General features: G+C 49.8%; 5 protein-coding genes across 5 annotated transcripts; 4 read left to right on the forward strand and 1 right to left on the reverse strand.

The window, feature by feature from the left end:
- Positions 1-164: 164 nt before the first annotated feature.
- BKA67DRAFT_687388 (uncharacterized protein) lies at positions 165-1,786 on the reverse strand (the record flags this gene model as incomplete). Its single annotated transcript, XM_046109048.1, has 2 exons — positions 165-1,626; positions 1,689-1,786. 2 exons carry the CDS (start codon positions 1,784-1,786, stop codon positions 516-518), a joined length of 1,209 nt encoding a protein of 402 aa, XP_045965211.1. The 3' UTR covers positions 165-515.
- A 2,221-nt stretch (positions 1,787-4,007) lies between these two features.
- On the forward strand, positions 4,008-5,144 carry BKA67DRAFT_654223 (uncharacterized protein; the record flags this gene model as incomplete). The annotated part of the gene is made up of 3 exons (XM_046106521.1): positions 4,008-4,096; positions 4,149-4,685; positions 4,739-5,144. The coding sequence occupies 3 exons, from the start codon at positions 4,008-4,010 to the stop codon at positions 5,142-5,144; spliced, it is 1,032 nt and encodes a 343-aa protein (XP_045965212.1).
- Positions 5,145-6,651: 1,507 nt separating this feature from the next.
- Positions 6,652-9,169, forward strand: BKA67DRAFT_634578 (uncharacterized protein; the record flags this gene model as incomplete). Its single annotated transcript, XM_046105643.1, has 5 exons — positions 6,652-6,938; positions 7,002-7,242; positions 7,293-7,388; positions 7,445-7,593; positions 7,647-9,169. 5 exons carry the CDS (start codon positions 6,652-6,654, stop codon positions 8,788-8,790), a joined length of 1,917 nt encoding a protein of 638 aa, XP_045965213.1. The 3' UTR covers positions 8,791-9,169.
- Positions 9,170-9,528: 359 nt separating this feature from the next.
- Positions 9,529-10,927, forward strand: BKA67DRAFT_550132 (enoyl-CoA hydratase). The gene is made up of 2 exons (XM_046101631.1): positions 9,529-9,898; positions 9,956-10,927. Exons 1-2 carry the CDS (start codon positions 9,754-9,756, stop codon positions 10,684-10,686), a joined length of 876 nt encoding a protein of 291 aa, XP_045965214.1. The 5' UTR covers positions 9,529-9,753; the 3' UTR covers positions 10,687-10,927.
- A 387-nt stretch (positions 10,928-11,314) lies between these two features.
- BKA67DRAFT_74873 (uncharacterized protein) lies at positions 11,315-14,531 on the forward strand. The gene is made up of 2 exons (XM_046109407.1): positions 11,315-11,628; positions 11,734-14,531. Exons 1-2 carry the CDS (start codon positions 11,578-11,580, stop codon positions 14,488-14,490), a joined length of 2,808 nt encoding a protein of 935 aa, XP_045965215.1. The 5' UTR covers positions 11,315-11,577; the 3' UTR covers positions 14,491-14,531.
- The last annotated feature ends 321 nt before the right edge of the window (positions 14,532-14,852 follow it).

Genomic DNA, 14,852 nt, shown 5'->3' on the forward strand with positions numbered 1-14,852 from the left:
TGTTTTTCTCTTTCTCTTTGGGCCGGGGTTAATGCAGCACATATGCGTGCCGCTCGACTGCATTTGGAGGATCGACCCGAAGCCTTGGCATTAAGTCAGCAGACAACCGCACGCCACCTTTTCGGGGGGGCGGGGGGGAGTCAATTTTCTTTTTAAACACGTAACATTGATCCTTAGATGTCTTTTGTCAATTCTGTTCACCATTCTTCTGCAGACAGACAAAGTCTGAAGTAGCCCATTTTTCATGATCCTTAGATACAACGCCGATTTCCTGCAAATGCAACTGACAAGACATGTAAATGCCCGACGACATTCCCCACCTGTAAAGTCAAAACGTACGCCACATCCATGAACGCCTGTCCGATATCCCTTCCTGCGCTCAATGGTATCGCTCGTCAATGAGCATTATTCGTACAACATTGTCTTCAGGTTATATCTTTGGGCCCGACACTGATTGACCACCAAATGCAACATGTTTGCCAAGTGCACAAATCTGCTGGGAGACATGGTCAAATTCACCAAGGCGCTAGATTTGGAGGTAGCATAGGGTACTCGACGCCGTCAATGATCTCGGTGCCATGACCGTAACCGCTGTTATCCAGACCGACAGCCCCTGTCTCACCTGTGGACCCGGAACTCTCCCAGGTTTCAGAGTCTCTCTTCCAATTTGTATGGCAGCTGCCCGGTACGAACCTAGCCACATCCATGGCAAGCGTCATCTTCACCTCGGGACAGTAGTTCCAGATATGTTTTCTTTGTTCTGGCGTGCCCCAAATGCCGCCGTGGAGTGTACTGCCGCTTCCTCCAGTATGGTATCCCATCGGTTCATAGAAGCCTTGTCGCCAGTCGTCGATGCCTTCGACATAATCGCCGTGCTTGGCGGCTTCGAGTGCGGTGTCATTCACCTCTGAAGCGTGATCGATCTTCGTGGCCTTACCAGAATGCATCTCTCCGCTGAAGGTCAGGGACGTGGAACCATTGGCCATTCTTGCACCGTGTCGATGTGCCAATCGTTCTGCTAGCCATACATCTTCGGGTTCTGACCCGTCGACTCGTATCTGATCTCGCAGGATCTCGATTATGGCGCTTACGCGGCGCAGGGACAGGCCACCATTTCCTCCATACCGGCCGCCAACGTTCCAAGGTGCACCAATCCAGTCATAGTCCAGATAATCGTTAATGTTCTGGCGGCTATTGGCACAGAGGATGCTATCGGTCTGGAATACTAGGAGCCATTCGGCTGGTTGCAGCACGACTTCGTAGAGCCAAAGTGTTGTGAGGAAACGACTGATCATTTCCTGGCCTATGGTGCTCATGTTGGAAGGTATGTACGTCAAGTCAAGCTTGCCGTTATCGACCTGTTCTCGAATGGCTACTGATTTATTGACAAATGCCACAGATTCGGTCGACCCCATGAAACGGAAGCGCCAGTCTGGTGGCACGACCGACATGAAATGCAGCAACAAAGGCGCCAGAATTGGGTTGGGTCGGTTCTCGACCAGCAAAGCGACCTTGCTGGCATTGTACGGCGATACTACCGGCTCAGGGTAATCCAAGTGTATTTTGGGAATATTTGGATATTCCGCCGTCCGTATGGTCGGCAGTGAAACCCAGGCGGTTGCTATTCTTTTATCGTGTGAGCAATAGCCCGCCAGGAATGATAGGTTGAAAAGGTCACAATCACTTACATGAATATCAACAAGCCACCGGCCAGTCGCATCCGCTTCGTAGTTCGCGACCATCCACCGTGCGCCAAAAGCTTTGTTTTATCCCATAAGTCCTGCATGGTCATCTCTTCCTTCCCGGAGGAAATCGAAGATGGCGAAGAGGGTACCATACCAGAGGGTAGTAAAGAGATCCACCAGAGGTTCGAAAGCAAGCTCCGGAAGAAATAGCTTGGGAATACGATTAGCTTCGGTAGCTCTTACAACAGCTTCAAATGCGAATGAAGCTTTTCTTGTAATTGACCAAGCCCACTCCGCTGGAGCCGGCGCAGCGCCTATGTCAGAGACGAGGGCCCTCCAGTCGATGCAGTGGATGACAGGGAAGCTGTTGCTAGATGTGTTACAAGGTGACGCAAGCTCGAGCGATCTCGAGCTTTTCTTGGCACCGAGCAGTCCACTACAACCTAGAATACTCCACACACGAATATGGAGCAACCCTATTCGTAACTTTTGCTGCGATTATTTGAACGCTGTTACAGTAGTCTAGCATCGCACAGGAAGATATGGTACGATGGATGAAGAACTCAAGGCGAGAGTTGGAAGTTGGATTCAATCCCGACGGGCATGTGTTGGAGCACAAGTGTTATTTTAGTCTAGTCTGCGACTTGGAAACACGAAATAAATTGACTAGATTCTTGGGGTATTAGAGTCGAGAGCACTACTCCGTACATATGATACATTGTTCTATTAGCGTTGGACACTGCCTTCAGCCACGCACGTTGTTCGAGGCCGCGTAGCAGCGAAAGCTCAAGAGTCATGTTCCTTGCGAGATTAGCTACCACTTTTGTTTCAGGCCTCAGAAACATCAGTTGAATTGTGCGTCTCAGCTATCAGCCACTGTCATAAGTGCTGTAACACGACAATTCCTCTTCAAAATAAGTGCTTTACCACGCGAAAAGGGGGAAGGAAAAAACTTTCGAATTCATGTGGTCCGATGGGTGGTGATTCTGTTGTGACAATAGATTTTCGCCATCCCTGTGAGTGGCTGCAAGTTCCGGCTTATCAAAAGCCTTATATGCATGCGGGCCTTGCTCGAAAGGGCAAAAGGCCAAACTTCCCGGCAAACTACTACGCGTACCGTGGGGTCAACCGTCACTAACAAATTCAAGCAACTTTAGGTACCCTGAAAATCACATGTACAGGTGAATGGTGCAAACTTTCGATTCGATCAGGAGAGAAGAACAGCTGGGCAACAAGTGCACGAATGTTGGAGAGAGTATTGCGAGATTGCCGGGAATTGCCAATGTTCCAGTATCATAAAGTAAAGTGTGCCAATGTCGCCCAAGGCTAGGCAAAAGAAAATACCTCAAGACAAATTCAGATGCGCTCGACGAGTGATTCGCCGGATTACAATGTTGATGTAGTACTTGTCATCCCTTCGATTTCGAGCTGCAAACTGGCAAGATCGCTGTGGGAATGCAGCCTCCAGCTGCTTGACAGGAAAATGTTTCGCCAAAGAGTGATCAAGCTTTCAGCGGCTCGGTCATCTGAAATGCAAGGTGGGAACGCGTAAGGAACCCTGGCTCACACCCCCCATTCAACACGTTGCTGTCGATGAGCGAACTCAGACTCGGAAAATTAAACTCTGAAAGTTGTCATCTTATCAATCCCCTCCGTGTCGAAGGTTTTGCCAAAATTTAAAGAAGATATGATATTCGTTGAAACGTGCGTAGCACCAAAAATGCCAAGGAGAGTCGCTAAAGTATAGCAGGGTACCATCCCGCATTGCCAAGAACTCATGCCCCTGCGCGCCAGAGGGCCGGGATACGTCGTCAGCTTCTACATGTAGGGATCCGTACCTCAAGTGGCACGCAGTACTGTTACTCACGCAGTAATAATTGCAGTAAGTCGTGGAGCTGCCGGACCCCACGTACTTGGTACAGAGGGCGGCCAAACAGTCATCTCAGGTACCTTGCCTTGAACTGAATTACCTTTCTGCGCAATATTACAGACACGCACTCACTGCTTCATCCACATCCTCTTTTTGCTCACCTCTCCACGGGTCCAACGGACACTTTGCCAGCTACAAAGTTGTCAACCAGAATTACTCCTGGGAGACACGCAATTACTATATACGAAACCAACTAGATCGACTGCCTTCATGTTCAGTCGTTATGACACTATGATGCTTTCCTAACAATCCGCGACCTCCGATCTCGAAAACCGAAAGATTGCGAACTTCTTGGCTTTGGCGACCTCCATCCCAAACTCCGCCTGTTGTCGGCTCTATTGTATAGCAGCATATTCTCTTACTTCAATCTCAATTCACACAAAATGAGCGCCATGGCGACCGGCTCCGTATCGTCCATCGTTGGTGGCATCTTTACCGTGAACAGATTCAAGGTTTTTATTGTGCTGTCATTGGCCATCACGTATGTTAATGCGACTTTACCTCGTTGTTTTGCTCGCTAACTTCTTGTCAAGATGGTACATTGCTGGCCTGTTGCCTCATTATAGACCACGGATTCAGGAATCTTTCAAGAACAGACTAGACGAGGCCATAGAAAAGATCCCCACCGTGAAAGTGGACTGGAGTCCCGAGGCAGCAGTTGTGGACGTTGACCCACGGCTCAAGTACAACAGTTCCAAAGTTGCTTTGTTGATTGAACCTCGACCGTTACCACACCTGGTTCCTCAAATTCTCCACATGATCACAGTTGTACCGTCAGATTGGCGCTTCGTCTTCGTCGGCTCTAACAAATCAGTGGTCAGCGTCGGCCGTAGTTATGCTACAAAGCATCAGCATGCCATAGGAAAACTGGATCTGATGGTTCTTCCAGAGCCTTGGGATATCGGTAGCAAGGAAGCTATTCACAGAACCTTGACTGATATGCGCTTCTACGACGAATTCCTCCCTGGCGCCGAGTGGCTTCTCAAGTACGAGTATGACAGCATTCTATGCGCCAACTCAGAGACAAGTCTCAACGACTGGCTACATTGGGACTGGGCAGGGGCACCTAGGTATGTAGCTATCCCTATTCGTGCGTGATTCCCTGATTGACATGTCCACATAGAACACAGAATGACAGATTTTCTGGCAATGGTGGACTATCCCTACGGAGGATATCGACTATCAAACGCGTATTGAAGTTTCAAGAGCGCGTTAATGACACTCAGCCAGAAGATGAATGGTTTGGGACAAGAGTATGGGTCTTGCCTGGCGCAAAAGTGGCCTCTGGCACAGAAGGCCAGTTAGCCGTTGAAGACACTTATATACCAAACTCTATGGGGTTTCATGTCAGAGATGGCGGCAATAACCTACCGGATGCCGTTTGGAAAGATGCTTCACAAAGAAAGGCAATTTTTGAATATTGTCCGGAACTGAGCCTCATCATGGATATGAAGCTGGAAAGCGAACGGTGCCCAGGAGATGACAAGCAAGGCAACCTTCCGGCGTCTCCAAGCGTCACACAATCTTAAGACGGACTGTATGTTTTTGAGCATGTGTCTCCGGTGTAGGTTAGGTGTACGATGAGGATATAGCTTTTCTTACGATACCCAGCCAGCTTTTACTGGCCTCTATTTCCAGTACGGCAAGGCGTTAAGCGGTGGACAGGGCGAAAGGAGTTTGCTCAACTTGAATTCGAATACACTAGTGGATTCGCAAGTTCCAAGACTTGTACAACACACAGAAATCGATGTTATCACCAAGCCATCCGTTGATTGCAGGGGCCACTCGACCTGGATCAGTGATGTCGTGAAGTACGGTAACCGTACAATGTTGCATTGGAAGAACTACGATCCTGACGTCGCCGATAACTCTGATAACTTAACGTTGAGCGGAGCCATTCGAAGGGGGAACCTGCATCATTGGCAGATATTGTGTTGGTCTGCATCGACAGGAGATCTTCGGGGAAATATTCCTCGGCAGTCCCCATCTTGATGGTCGACACTGTGGGCCATGTTCCTCTGGTCGAAACTGTGTTGTATGAATTTGAGCAGTCGTCAGCTTGCTAGGTATGAGATGGCAAGAGGTAACGATCCATTCGTATTAATATATTGATTCAGCAATAAAACAGAGTAATTTATGTATTGGGTTACACTGCAGCAATTCAGGCGTCGCTCCGAATGGTCAAGGCCGCATGCGGTCAATCTATTCCGCCTAAAATCCACGACCCGTCTTGCAAAGCCCCGGAAAGCCATAAAACATTACGTGTGCAGATCTCGCAGTTAAGCTGAATGCAATTCCGATATTATGCAAAACATTTTCAGGAACGAGTTTCTATTTCTGAAGATTAGTTGGTCAAGGTTGTTCGCCAACTTCAATGGTAACATTAATCGCACCGACCACAACTCAACGCTAACACAGAATTGAACCCGTCCAGATATGATCTGATAGACCATATTACACATTGCTCTGACGTTGTGTCGTTCCATACCACGATATTTTTGAGTTGCAGGGTTCTTCGGAACATACTTGTGGCTAATCAGGTCCGACCTCAACCTCAAGAATGATATAACAACTCTCCTTGAATTCAATTAACGAATGGGCGCCTCATGAGTGCCTTTCACATTTTCTCCACCGCGCGGGTACCCGGAAATTAGTGGTAAAAAGATGCAGCTACAATTTGGGGATCATTCTTAATGAACAGCTTCTATGCAGAGGCCACGCCAACTGGGTCGTATCCGGCTATATTCGAAATGTACCATTCCATCCGTCAAAGTCCGCATGTTATTGTGGCCTGCAGCTACTACGAAATTTGCAATTAGTACCGTACTGGCTTTCCTTGAAAAGAAAAGAAAAATCGATTTTTATAATAAGTAGTCAGGATCCGTTGCAAAGTGTCCGTTTCGATGACTTTCGCAGGCTCCCGCAACATAGTATCATCTTATAGCTTATGGTCATCTTAATGGTTCATGGTTTCTGACTCCCCTGATTGTCATAGCTACTTGTCTTGATTTCAGGGCCACCATTTCACTTGCAACCATGCATTGGTTAGTTATTTTCACCCTCTTGGGCCTTGCCAGCCTGTCAGCTGCGCATAGTCCTCTACCAAAACTTGCCGGAGGACGGAGACTGCTGTCAGAGCTCAGGGGAAAGAGGATCTCAGCCAAACAAACTTCCCAGACACGAATGGCTCATGTGCTTGATGAGATAGTCAGGATCGACAAAAGGGATGCCGCTGACACCAATGACTCAGGCGGCGGCAAGAGTGGGAAATGTGGTTCAGGTCGTGGCACTTGTGCAGCTGGGTATTGTTGTTCTGCGGAAGGGTTAGCACCCAAAGCCCTATCATATTTGCCAAATGACTTCCAATGGTACTGACTGATCTGAAGATGGTGTGGCCTGGGGATAGACTACTGCGAGGCACCGGATTGCCAGATCAATTATGGTCCAGGTTGCGACGCGAATCAAAAGCCGAGTGGGGTTGATACTTCCTCTATTGCAAGGAAAAGAGTCGGAAATGTAGAATATGGAGGACTTGGAATTTACGATTGCGTCAATGAGGGTGACATTGCAATGACCTTCGATGATGGCCCCTGGAACTACACCAGCGACCTCCTGGATAAACTCAAGGTACGTCTCCCACCATTATCGTAGAATTACAAGTGCTAATATCTTCTCAGGACTATGGGGCAAAAGCCACTTTCTTCATCACGGGTAACAACATTGGGAAAGGTCCTATCAATGACCCTGACTTGCCGTGGAAGGCTGTCATTCAGGTATAGTCTTGATATATGTAATGAACGATGCACTGTAGGGTACTGATTCGTAATAGCGAATGGCCGCCGAGGGCCACCAAGTCGCGAGTCACACTTGGTCGCACCAGAATTTCAGCGAACTGACAACAACTCAAGCTCAAAACCAGATGATCTGGAATGAGATTGCGCTGAACGATATTTTGGGGTACATCCCAACTTACATGAGGTCAGTCCTAGGAAACTCTCAAAATCTTGTCTCCATGTTCTGACTTCAGACAGGCCTCCATTTTCCATTTGTGAAGATGAATGCGAGTCCATGCTGTATGATCTAGGCTACCATGTCATCTATTTCGATCTAGACACAGAGGGTTATTTAAATGACGACCCAACCCTAATCCAAGCCAGCAAGGATATTTGGGATGAGAATGTCGACAACTCGGATGCGTGTGATGCCAACTTCCTGCAGATCGAGCACGACATCCATTGGCAGACTGTCTACAATTTAACAGACTACTTTCTCGAGTCCCTCTTTAGCTACGGCTTCCGCTCTGTAACTGTTGGAGAATGTCTTGGTGATCCACCGGCGAACTGGTACAGAGCTGGCAGCTCCTCAGTTCCGGCGTACACTTTCCCGGTGAAATCTCCTACGGTTTCGCTTGATTGTGGTGAGGCTGCCATGGCGAAACGAACGACTGTTGGACAGGCCGCTGACTCGTCGACAGGCGCGAGTCCCACCCCAACCGGAGGCGCAGTCGTCAGTGAAGACGGAGACTGCGGCAATGGCATCACTTGTGTAGGCTCTGAATTCGGCAACTGCTGTTCGCAATACGGCTACTGTGGAAACACCACCGATTACTGCGACCAAGGCTGCCAGCCTGCTTGGGGTTCTGGATGTCTAAGTAGTTCTTCGTCTGCTCCTAGTACTAGCGCGCCTACTTCTACTAGTAAGAGCACCTCTGTGACTACCACATCACCCTCTACCACAAGCACGACTACCAAATCACCCTCTACCACAAGCACGACTACCACTAAGACGACGTCGGCCACTTCTTCGTCGACTACTGTTACTGTCCCAAGCACGACCAGCACTCGGACGACTTCTACCACTAAGACCAGCACATCTTCGTCCACCTCCACATCAAGGTCCACCTCCAGGTCGACTTCCACTTCCACATCTCGTTCTACCACGAGGACTAGCACTACAACTGCTACCAGCCCAACACCAACGATTCTAGTTCCAAGTGAGGACGGAACCTGTGGTCCTGGAACCGGATATACTTGTCGTAGTAGCAAATTCGGCCTTTGCTGTACTCTAGACGGTCAATGCGCGTTGCTCTGCCTACTGACCGGATGCCAGCCCGATTATGGAACATGTGCGGTCTTGGTCGGGCCTGGTGGTGGTGAAGAAGCCGGCGAGACGTGATCGACACATTAGAAAAGAAGAAAAGCGTGCTAAAATGTTGGGGTTGTTATTGAGAAATTTGAGAATTGCATACATACTAAAAGTAATGTTTCAAGTAAGATAAAATCCATCTTGTCAAGTGGCGCGTTTCAAAATTCGTGGAGAGACTGTCTAATTCCCACACACCTGTCCATCTTTCAAGTCGAATAAATCTTACCGAAGTTCGTGAAACTTTGATGCCAGTGCCCTTAGAGACATTACTAGTAACAACGACATGAAAGGTAACCTCCGGCATGCTTTATTTGGCAACGGTGGACTTATGCAGTGGTCTTGTAATATATAAGCTTACCCCTTTCATTCGCGATCGCGTCAGATTCGATGTATAGCTCCGAGTGTTTCGTTCCTCTACTAAACTAGTAGATTTCTATATAAGAAGCTGTGGCAACGAATATATACCCTGAGATTACCATCGTTCTAAAAACGGTGGGCCCACTGTTTTTGAATGTCACAGAAGCGTATATAGAAATCACGGAGGCTACGGAGGCTACATTTGATTTTTCATTACTATCGGCCTTCCATTTGAACACTTACCCAAGCCAAATCATCCTCGAGGTTATTCAGTAGATATTGAAGTATGGGATAACTTGGTGCATTATGGTTAGACTCATAAATTCTCGAGTTTATGCAATTATGTGGGCTTTAGTATCAATAGCTTGCCCGTGCTGGAGCTCTGTAATGGAGCTCTGACCTCATGCTTGGGGACGCTGTTACCCACTGGATATCCTCGGCATAATATCCAATTGCCAGGGCGACTCACTTGGAAATGTCTTAGGTTCACGGCTTTCTTTTCCATTTTGTCACCACTTCATCAGCAATCAGTTCAATAGTCCAACACTTGTTTGGATATTGTGTATCGCTTTCGAGTAAACTCTCTATAGTGGGCTCGATAACTGATCGCACTTGAAGCTACCACCAAGTTACAACATGAATTCTCTACGCAACTTGCGGCCGATTGCCTCGCGTATCCAGCTGAGCAGTTTGCCTATAGCCGCCCGTTCATTCTCCGCGACGCCAGCAAGGGCCTACGAATATATCCAGACTTCAGAACCGAAACCCGGTGTTGGTCAAGGTATTCATCCTACCATACATATAGCCACCTAGCTTCAGATGACTTATATGATTGCAGTAACGCTAAACCGGCCTAAGGCTCTAAATGCACTCTGCACGCCTCTTATCAAAGAGCTCAATCAGGCATTGAACGAGTATCAAACATCGGAAAACATCAAGGTCATTGTCTTGACAGGCTCACAGAAGGCCTTCGCTGCAGGAGCTGATATCAAGGAGATGCAACCTCTTACCTTTGCCGGAGCTTACACAACCTCATTCATCGAGTCATGGTCGGACCTAACCACCCAAATCAAGAAGCCCATCATTGCCGCAGTGTCCGGCCATGCGCTGGGAGGTGGCTGTGAGCTCTCCATGATGTGTGACATCCTGTATTGCACGGAAACAGCCAACTTCGGACAACCGGAGATCAAGCTTGGGACTCTCCCTGGAGCAGGTGGAAGCCAAAGGCTGACCAGAGCGATTGGCAAATCCAAAGCGATGGAGCTCATTTTGACAGGGAAATCATTCACTGGGGCCGATGCTGAGAAATGGGGACTTGCAGCAAAGGCGTTCACAAGTTACGAGGAGTTGATGGAGCAAACCTTGAAGACAGCTGAGACAATCGCGGGACACTCATTGGTGGCCGTCCAAGCCTGCAAGGAGGTCGTCAACAAGAGCCAGGACTTACCGCTCAGAGAGGGTGTAGAGTTTGAGAGACGAGTGTTCCACAGCTTGTTCGGAAGTCAAGACCAGAAGATTGGAATGAAGGCATTCGCGGAGAAGAAGAAGGCTGAATGGACGCATCAATAAACATCTCGATCGGGGGTATAGTACCACACCTGAGCGAAGAAGCAATGTAATGCATGTTCCTATTTCAAGACAATGTTGTTGCTGTATAATCTATTGGAATATACGAGAGGGCGGGTGCTGCACTGAAGGCACGCATGTTGTAGCCACTGTTATAGCAGCCTATAAGCTTGAAGCGGGGTGGTTCAGCTCGCTAAGGACGTTATGATAGGGCTGACCAAATTGGATGCCTTTCCGAACCGGTAAGAACGGCTCAGTGTCTTGCACTTGCAGAATAACAAAGTGTGATGCAATAGGAACCTCGGGCATCTATTCGCAGGCTTTGGCAGGCTTTGACTCAGCAGCGACACAAGCTCGGTCAAGTTAGATGCTGTTTTTGTCGGCCGACATGAGAGACATTCAACGTCAGACTGACAGTAGACCTCCCCACGATGCCTTTGCCTTGCCTCGAAGATCCAATGCTGACAGTGAGATAAGACTGACTGACTGACACCTGCATCTGCATCTGCCACCCTCCACTTGGGGAGACTTCAACTACTACTGACTAGCCAGCCTCATCATAACTGTGTTCCCATTTGTTATATTAATTTGACCTAACCTAGTCAATTCCATGGGGCACATCGCACCGTGATGCGCCACCATGCAGGCGGGACTAGGCGAAAAGAATACGAACTGAGTCGCTTCATGAGACTTGCATGCGTCCCCGGCATCATCCTGACTTGACATTTCGGCCTGACATTTTCACAACCAGGATCCCCCCCACCGTCGCCGGCTGTCATCGTCCTCGACGCTGGACCATATTAACCCTGAGCATGCACACGGCACTCATGCGATAACCTGCATGAACGGCTTACTTGTCGAAGCCATAGACATTCCTCGAACTCGACCCGCATCATGGACTCTCCAAGGCCGGGAGTTGACCTGGAGAAGGAGTTGACATGCTCGGTGAGTATTCCAGCGACCTCTCCCCCACGGCAGTGCGGCACCGCCTGTCAAGTCAGCGCCCATGCCAATGGCCAAATCGCTAACGCGGGGCAACCCGTCTCTCAGATCTGCACCGAGGTCCTCTTCCAGCCCTTGACACTGCTGGACTGCCTGCACACCTACTGTGGTTCTTGTCTGAAGGACTGGTTCTCATGGCAAGCGACGATAGCTGAAAGCTCACCGAACCCACCACCACCTGGCACGACAGTTGCCACATGCCCGTCATGCAGGGCTTCCGTCAGAGATACGAGGCACAATGCCACGGTCGCGACGCTGCTGGACATGTTTCTCACAGCCAACCCGGACAAGACACGCACCGATGAGGACAAGGCGGAAATGCTGGAGAAATACAAGCAGGGCGACGACGTGCTGCCAAGAATACGAGCCCAGGAGAAATCTCACGAAGAGAGACGCTTGGAACAACTGGAAAGGCAGATGCTGGACCAGGCAAGAGAAATGAGCCTAAGAGCGGATCTGGGAGTCGAGTCGCCAGGGCCAAGCCATCATCGACGCAGAAGAGAGCACCAAATACGGCAGCAAGATAGCTCTCAGTCAGACAGAGACAGTAGCCGAGATTCGAGAACTCGCGATGCGCGCCACCATAGCAGAAGAGATGGAGAGAGGAGACAGCGCGCTGAGTCAAACGGCAACCTACGACCGGCCGAGGAGAGCCGCCGTGGACGAAGCGAATCACAACACAGGTCACGCGACTCATCGAGGACGAGGAGGGCCAGGCCGATTGAGCATCAAGCATCTATAAGGTCACTGCTTAGCTCTTCCAGTGTCGACTCACTGGACATAGAAAGAGAGATCGAGGAGTTCGCCCGACAGATACAGGAAGAGGGACTGCTGGAAGGACTGGACCTCGACAACATAGACTTGAGCCGGAACGACGAGCTAAGCAAAAGGATAACGGAAGCCTATCGAAGAAGGCAAACTCAGAGGGTACGGCAAGAGTCGTCTAGAAGACCGGCCACCAGCGCTCATTCTAGTCGCACAGATCTAGCGGCGTTGAGTCCTAGGCCCCTAAATGTGGATAGGTCCAGAGCAAGCAGCCGGCAGAGAGCGAATTCGGAAAACACGAGAACTTCAAGCATGACAAGCCAGATCGATCTGAGGAGCCGACCCCCCATCACGGCAACACACCTGGAAGTGAGAGGTCCCGAGAGGCGAAGGAGGCGGACATCTAGCGGTGCGCGAAGTGCAACAGAACCTATCAGGCCGCGCACTGCGGATGTAAAGCCGGCGGCAAGGTCGCAAACCGATCTCACACTGCGGGATCGGAACCACGAAGTCGAACGTCGGCGCCCTTCCTTTGGAGACAGGAGCTCCAGCATGCCAACCACCACCCCCGGAAAGCAGGCTACAGTAGGCCTCGGGCTGTCGTTTGGCGAGCGTGCGGCCACGGCGATAAACACAGCGCCGCCTGCCGAACTTGACAGCGGTACATCAACGCCTACGGCCAGCAGCACGCGTGTGAAGCAACGCCCGGCCAGCCTGGTTGTGGTGCCTCAAAGCCCACTACCCAGTCTTGGTGCGCCCGTGTCTCCTGTAAGCGGTCATCACAGAGCCAGGTCACAGTTCTACCAGGAACCATCGATCGCATGTGCCCGCTGCAGTAAGACTCATATCGAATATGATCTTCACTACAACTGTGGGAAGTGTAGAAGTGGAAATTGGAACATCTGTCTAGACTGCTATCGACAGGGTAAAGGTTGCTTGCACTGGTTCGGATTCGGATATTCTGCGTGGCACAAGTGGGAAAAGGCTCGCGCAAATGGACATCCAGATCTGGAAAGGCCTCACATGCTCACGTCGAATCGGTTCACCCCGCCAAAAGTTTTACCTGGCGGTGCAGATGGTCGGCGAACGCTGACAACAGATGACCCTATGCGAAGACTTCAGATGGGCGTCTTCTGCTCAGGGTGCTTGGCCTGGGCCAACGGGTGCTACTGGCGCTGTGAGTTATGTAACGAAGGTGACTGGGGCTTCTGCAACGACTGTGTCAATCAAGGTCGAGGCTGTACACACGCCCTGCTGCCCTTGACCTACGTATCACCTTCGGGCAACTCTAAGTTTCCACCTAGCCCTCGCGTGCCCGATCCACCGCCGTCGGCCAGTCTCTATACTGGGCCTGACGCAGTCTCCATGGGCAATTTCAAGCCCTTGACTTTTACTACAACATGCAGCGTGTGCCAAACTGCCATGGCATCTGCCCAAGAGAGGTTACACTGCTATACATGTTCGCAACCTGTTGTATCAGTTGGCAGTACAGTCGCCGATACGCACCTGGGAGAGTACGAAATATGTGTTGGTTGTTATCACAAATTGGAAAAGGATGGACGCATAGCTGCGGACAACGGTCATCTCGGCTGGAGGCGCTGCCTCGATGGTCATCGCATGGTCATGATCAATTTTCAGGTTAGCAACGGCGGAGAACGACGTCAGATCACGCAAGACCTTGTGGGTGGTTGGGACTTGCACATGGAGCCATACAAGTCGCCTACCCCGGGTTTCCAGGTATGGCAGTGGAGAGGAGCCAGTGGGATTACCCTTGAGAGGCTGGTGAGCACTGATGTAGCCGCTGCTTCGCCCCAGGGAGGATCATGGACAGAACTTTTTCCTCCTGCAGGCGGCATGGGTATGAAGGCCGCGGCTAAATGGTCATGGTATCCTGACGCTGGCTCTAATGATGAGCTTATGTTTCCAAAGGGGGCCGATATCAGGGAGGTGGAAGATGTGAATGGGGAGTGGTATTTCGGGACCTACATGGGGAAGAAGGGTCTATTCCCGGCTCCATTTGTACGAGTCACTGAAAGTTGACCCGACATTCAAGACCTGCTGAAAAAGGGGCAGAGATTGAGATCGTGGCATTTGCTTAACAGGGCCCAGGGTTGAACGAGGTTAATAATGATGACGATGCCCGAATTGCGGGAGACGATATATATGCATCCTGATGAGGTAATGAGAATGTCTAATGACTACCTGACAACGATCAGAATGATTTGTTTCAAATAAATAAATATATATATATATATATATATACATACAAACTATATAGTTATTCATCAATATGCTGTCGACATACATGAACCCTTCCCACAAATATGCGTGGACAACCGACTGCCGGACAGCGTATCGTCCAAAAGCCGGCACCGGTGGATATGACGTGATCCCGGCGTCGA

Source organism: Truncatella angustata (genome assembly GCF_020726525.1).
Source record: "Truncatella angustata strain MPI-SDFR-AT-0073 chromosome Unknown BKA67scaffold_1, whole genome shotgun sequence".
Classification (NCBI taxonomy): Eukaryota; Fungi; Ascomycota; class Sordariomycetes; order Amphisphaeriales; family Sporocadaceae; genus Truncatella; species Truncatella angustata.

Excerpts from the sequence above, each read along its gene's own strand:
- BKA67DRAFT_74873 (XM_046109407.1), top strand. The coding sequence starts at position 11,578 with ATGGACTCTCCAAGGCCGGGAGTTGACCTGGAGAAGGAGTTGACATGC. Across the intron at positions 11,629-11,733 it reads AGAAGGAGTTGACATGCTCG|ATCTGCACCGAGGTCCTCTT; the intron begins GTGAGTATTCCA and ends CCCGTCTCTCAG.
- BKA67DRAFT_550132 (XM_046101631.1), top strand. The coding sequence starts at position 9,754 with ATGAATTCTCTACGCAACTTGCGGCCGATTGCCTCGCGTATCCAGCTG. Across the intron at positions 9,899-9,955 it reads GAAACCCGGTGTTGGTCAAG|TAACGCTAAACCGGCCTAAG; the intron begins GTATTCATCCTA and ends ATATGATTGCAG.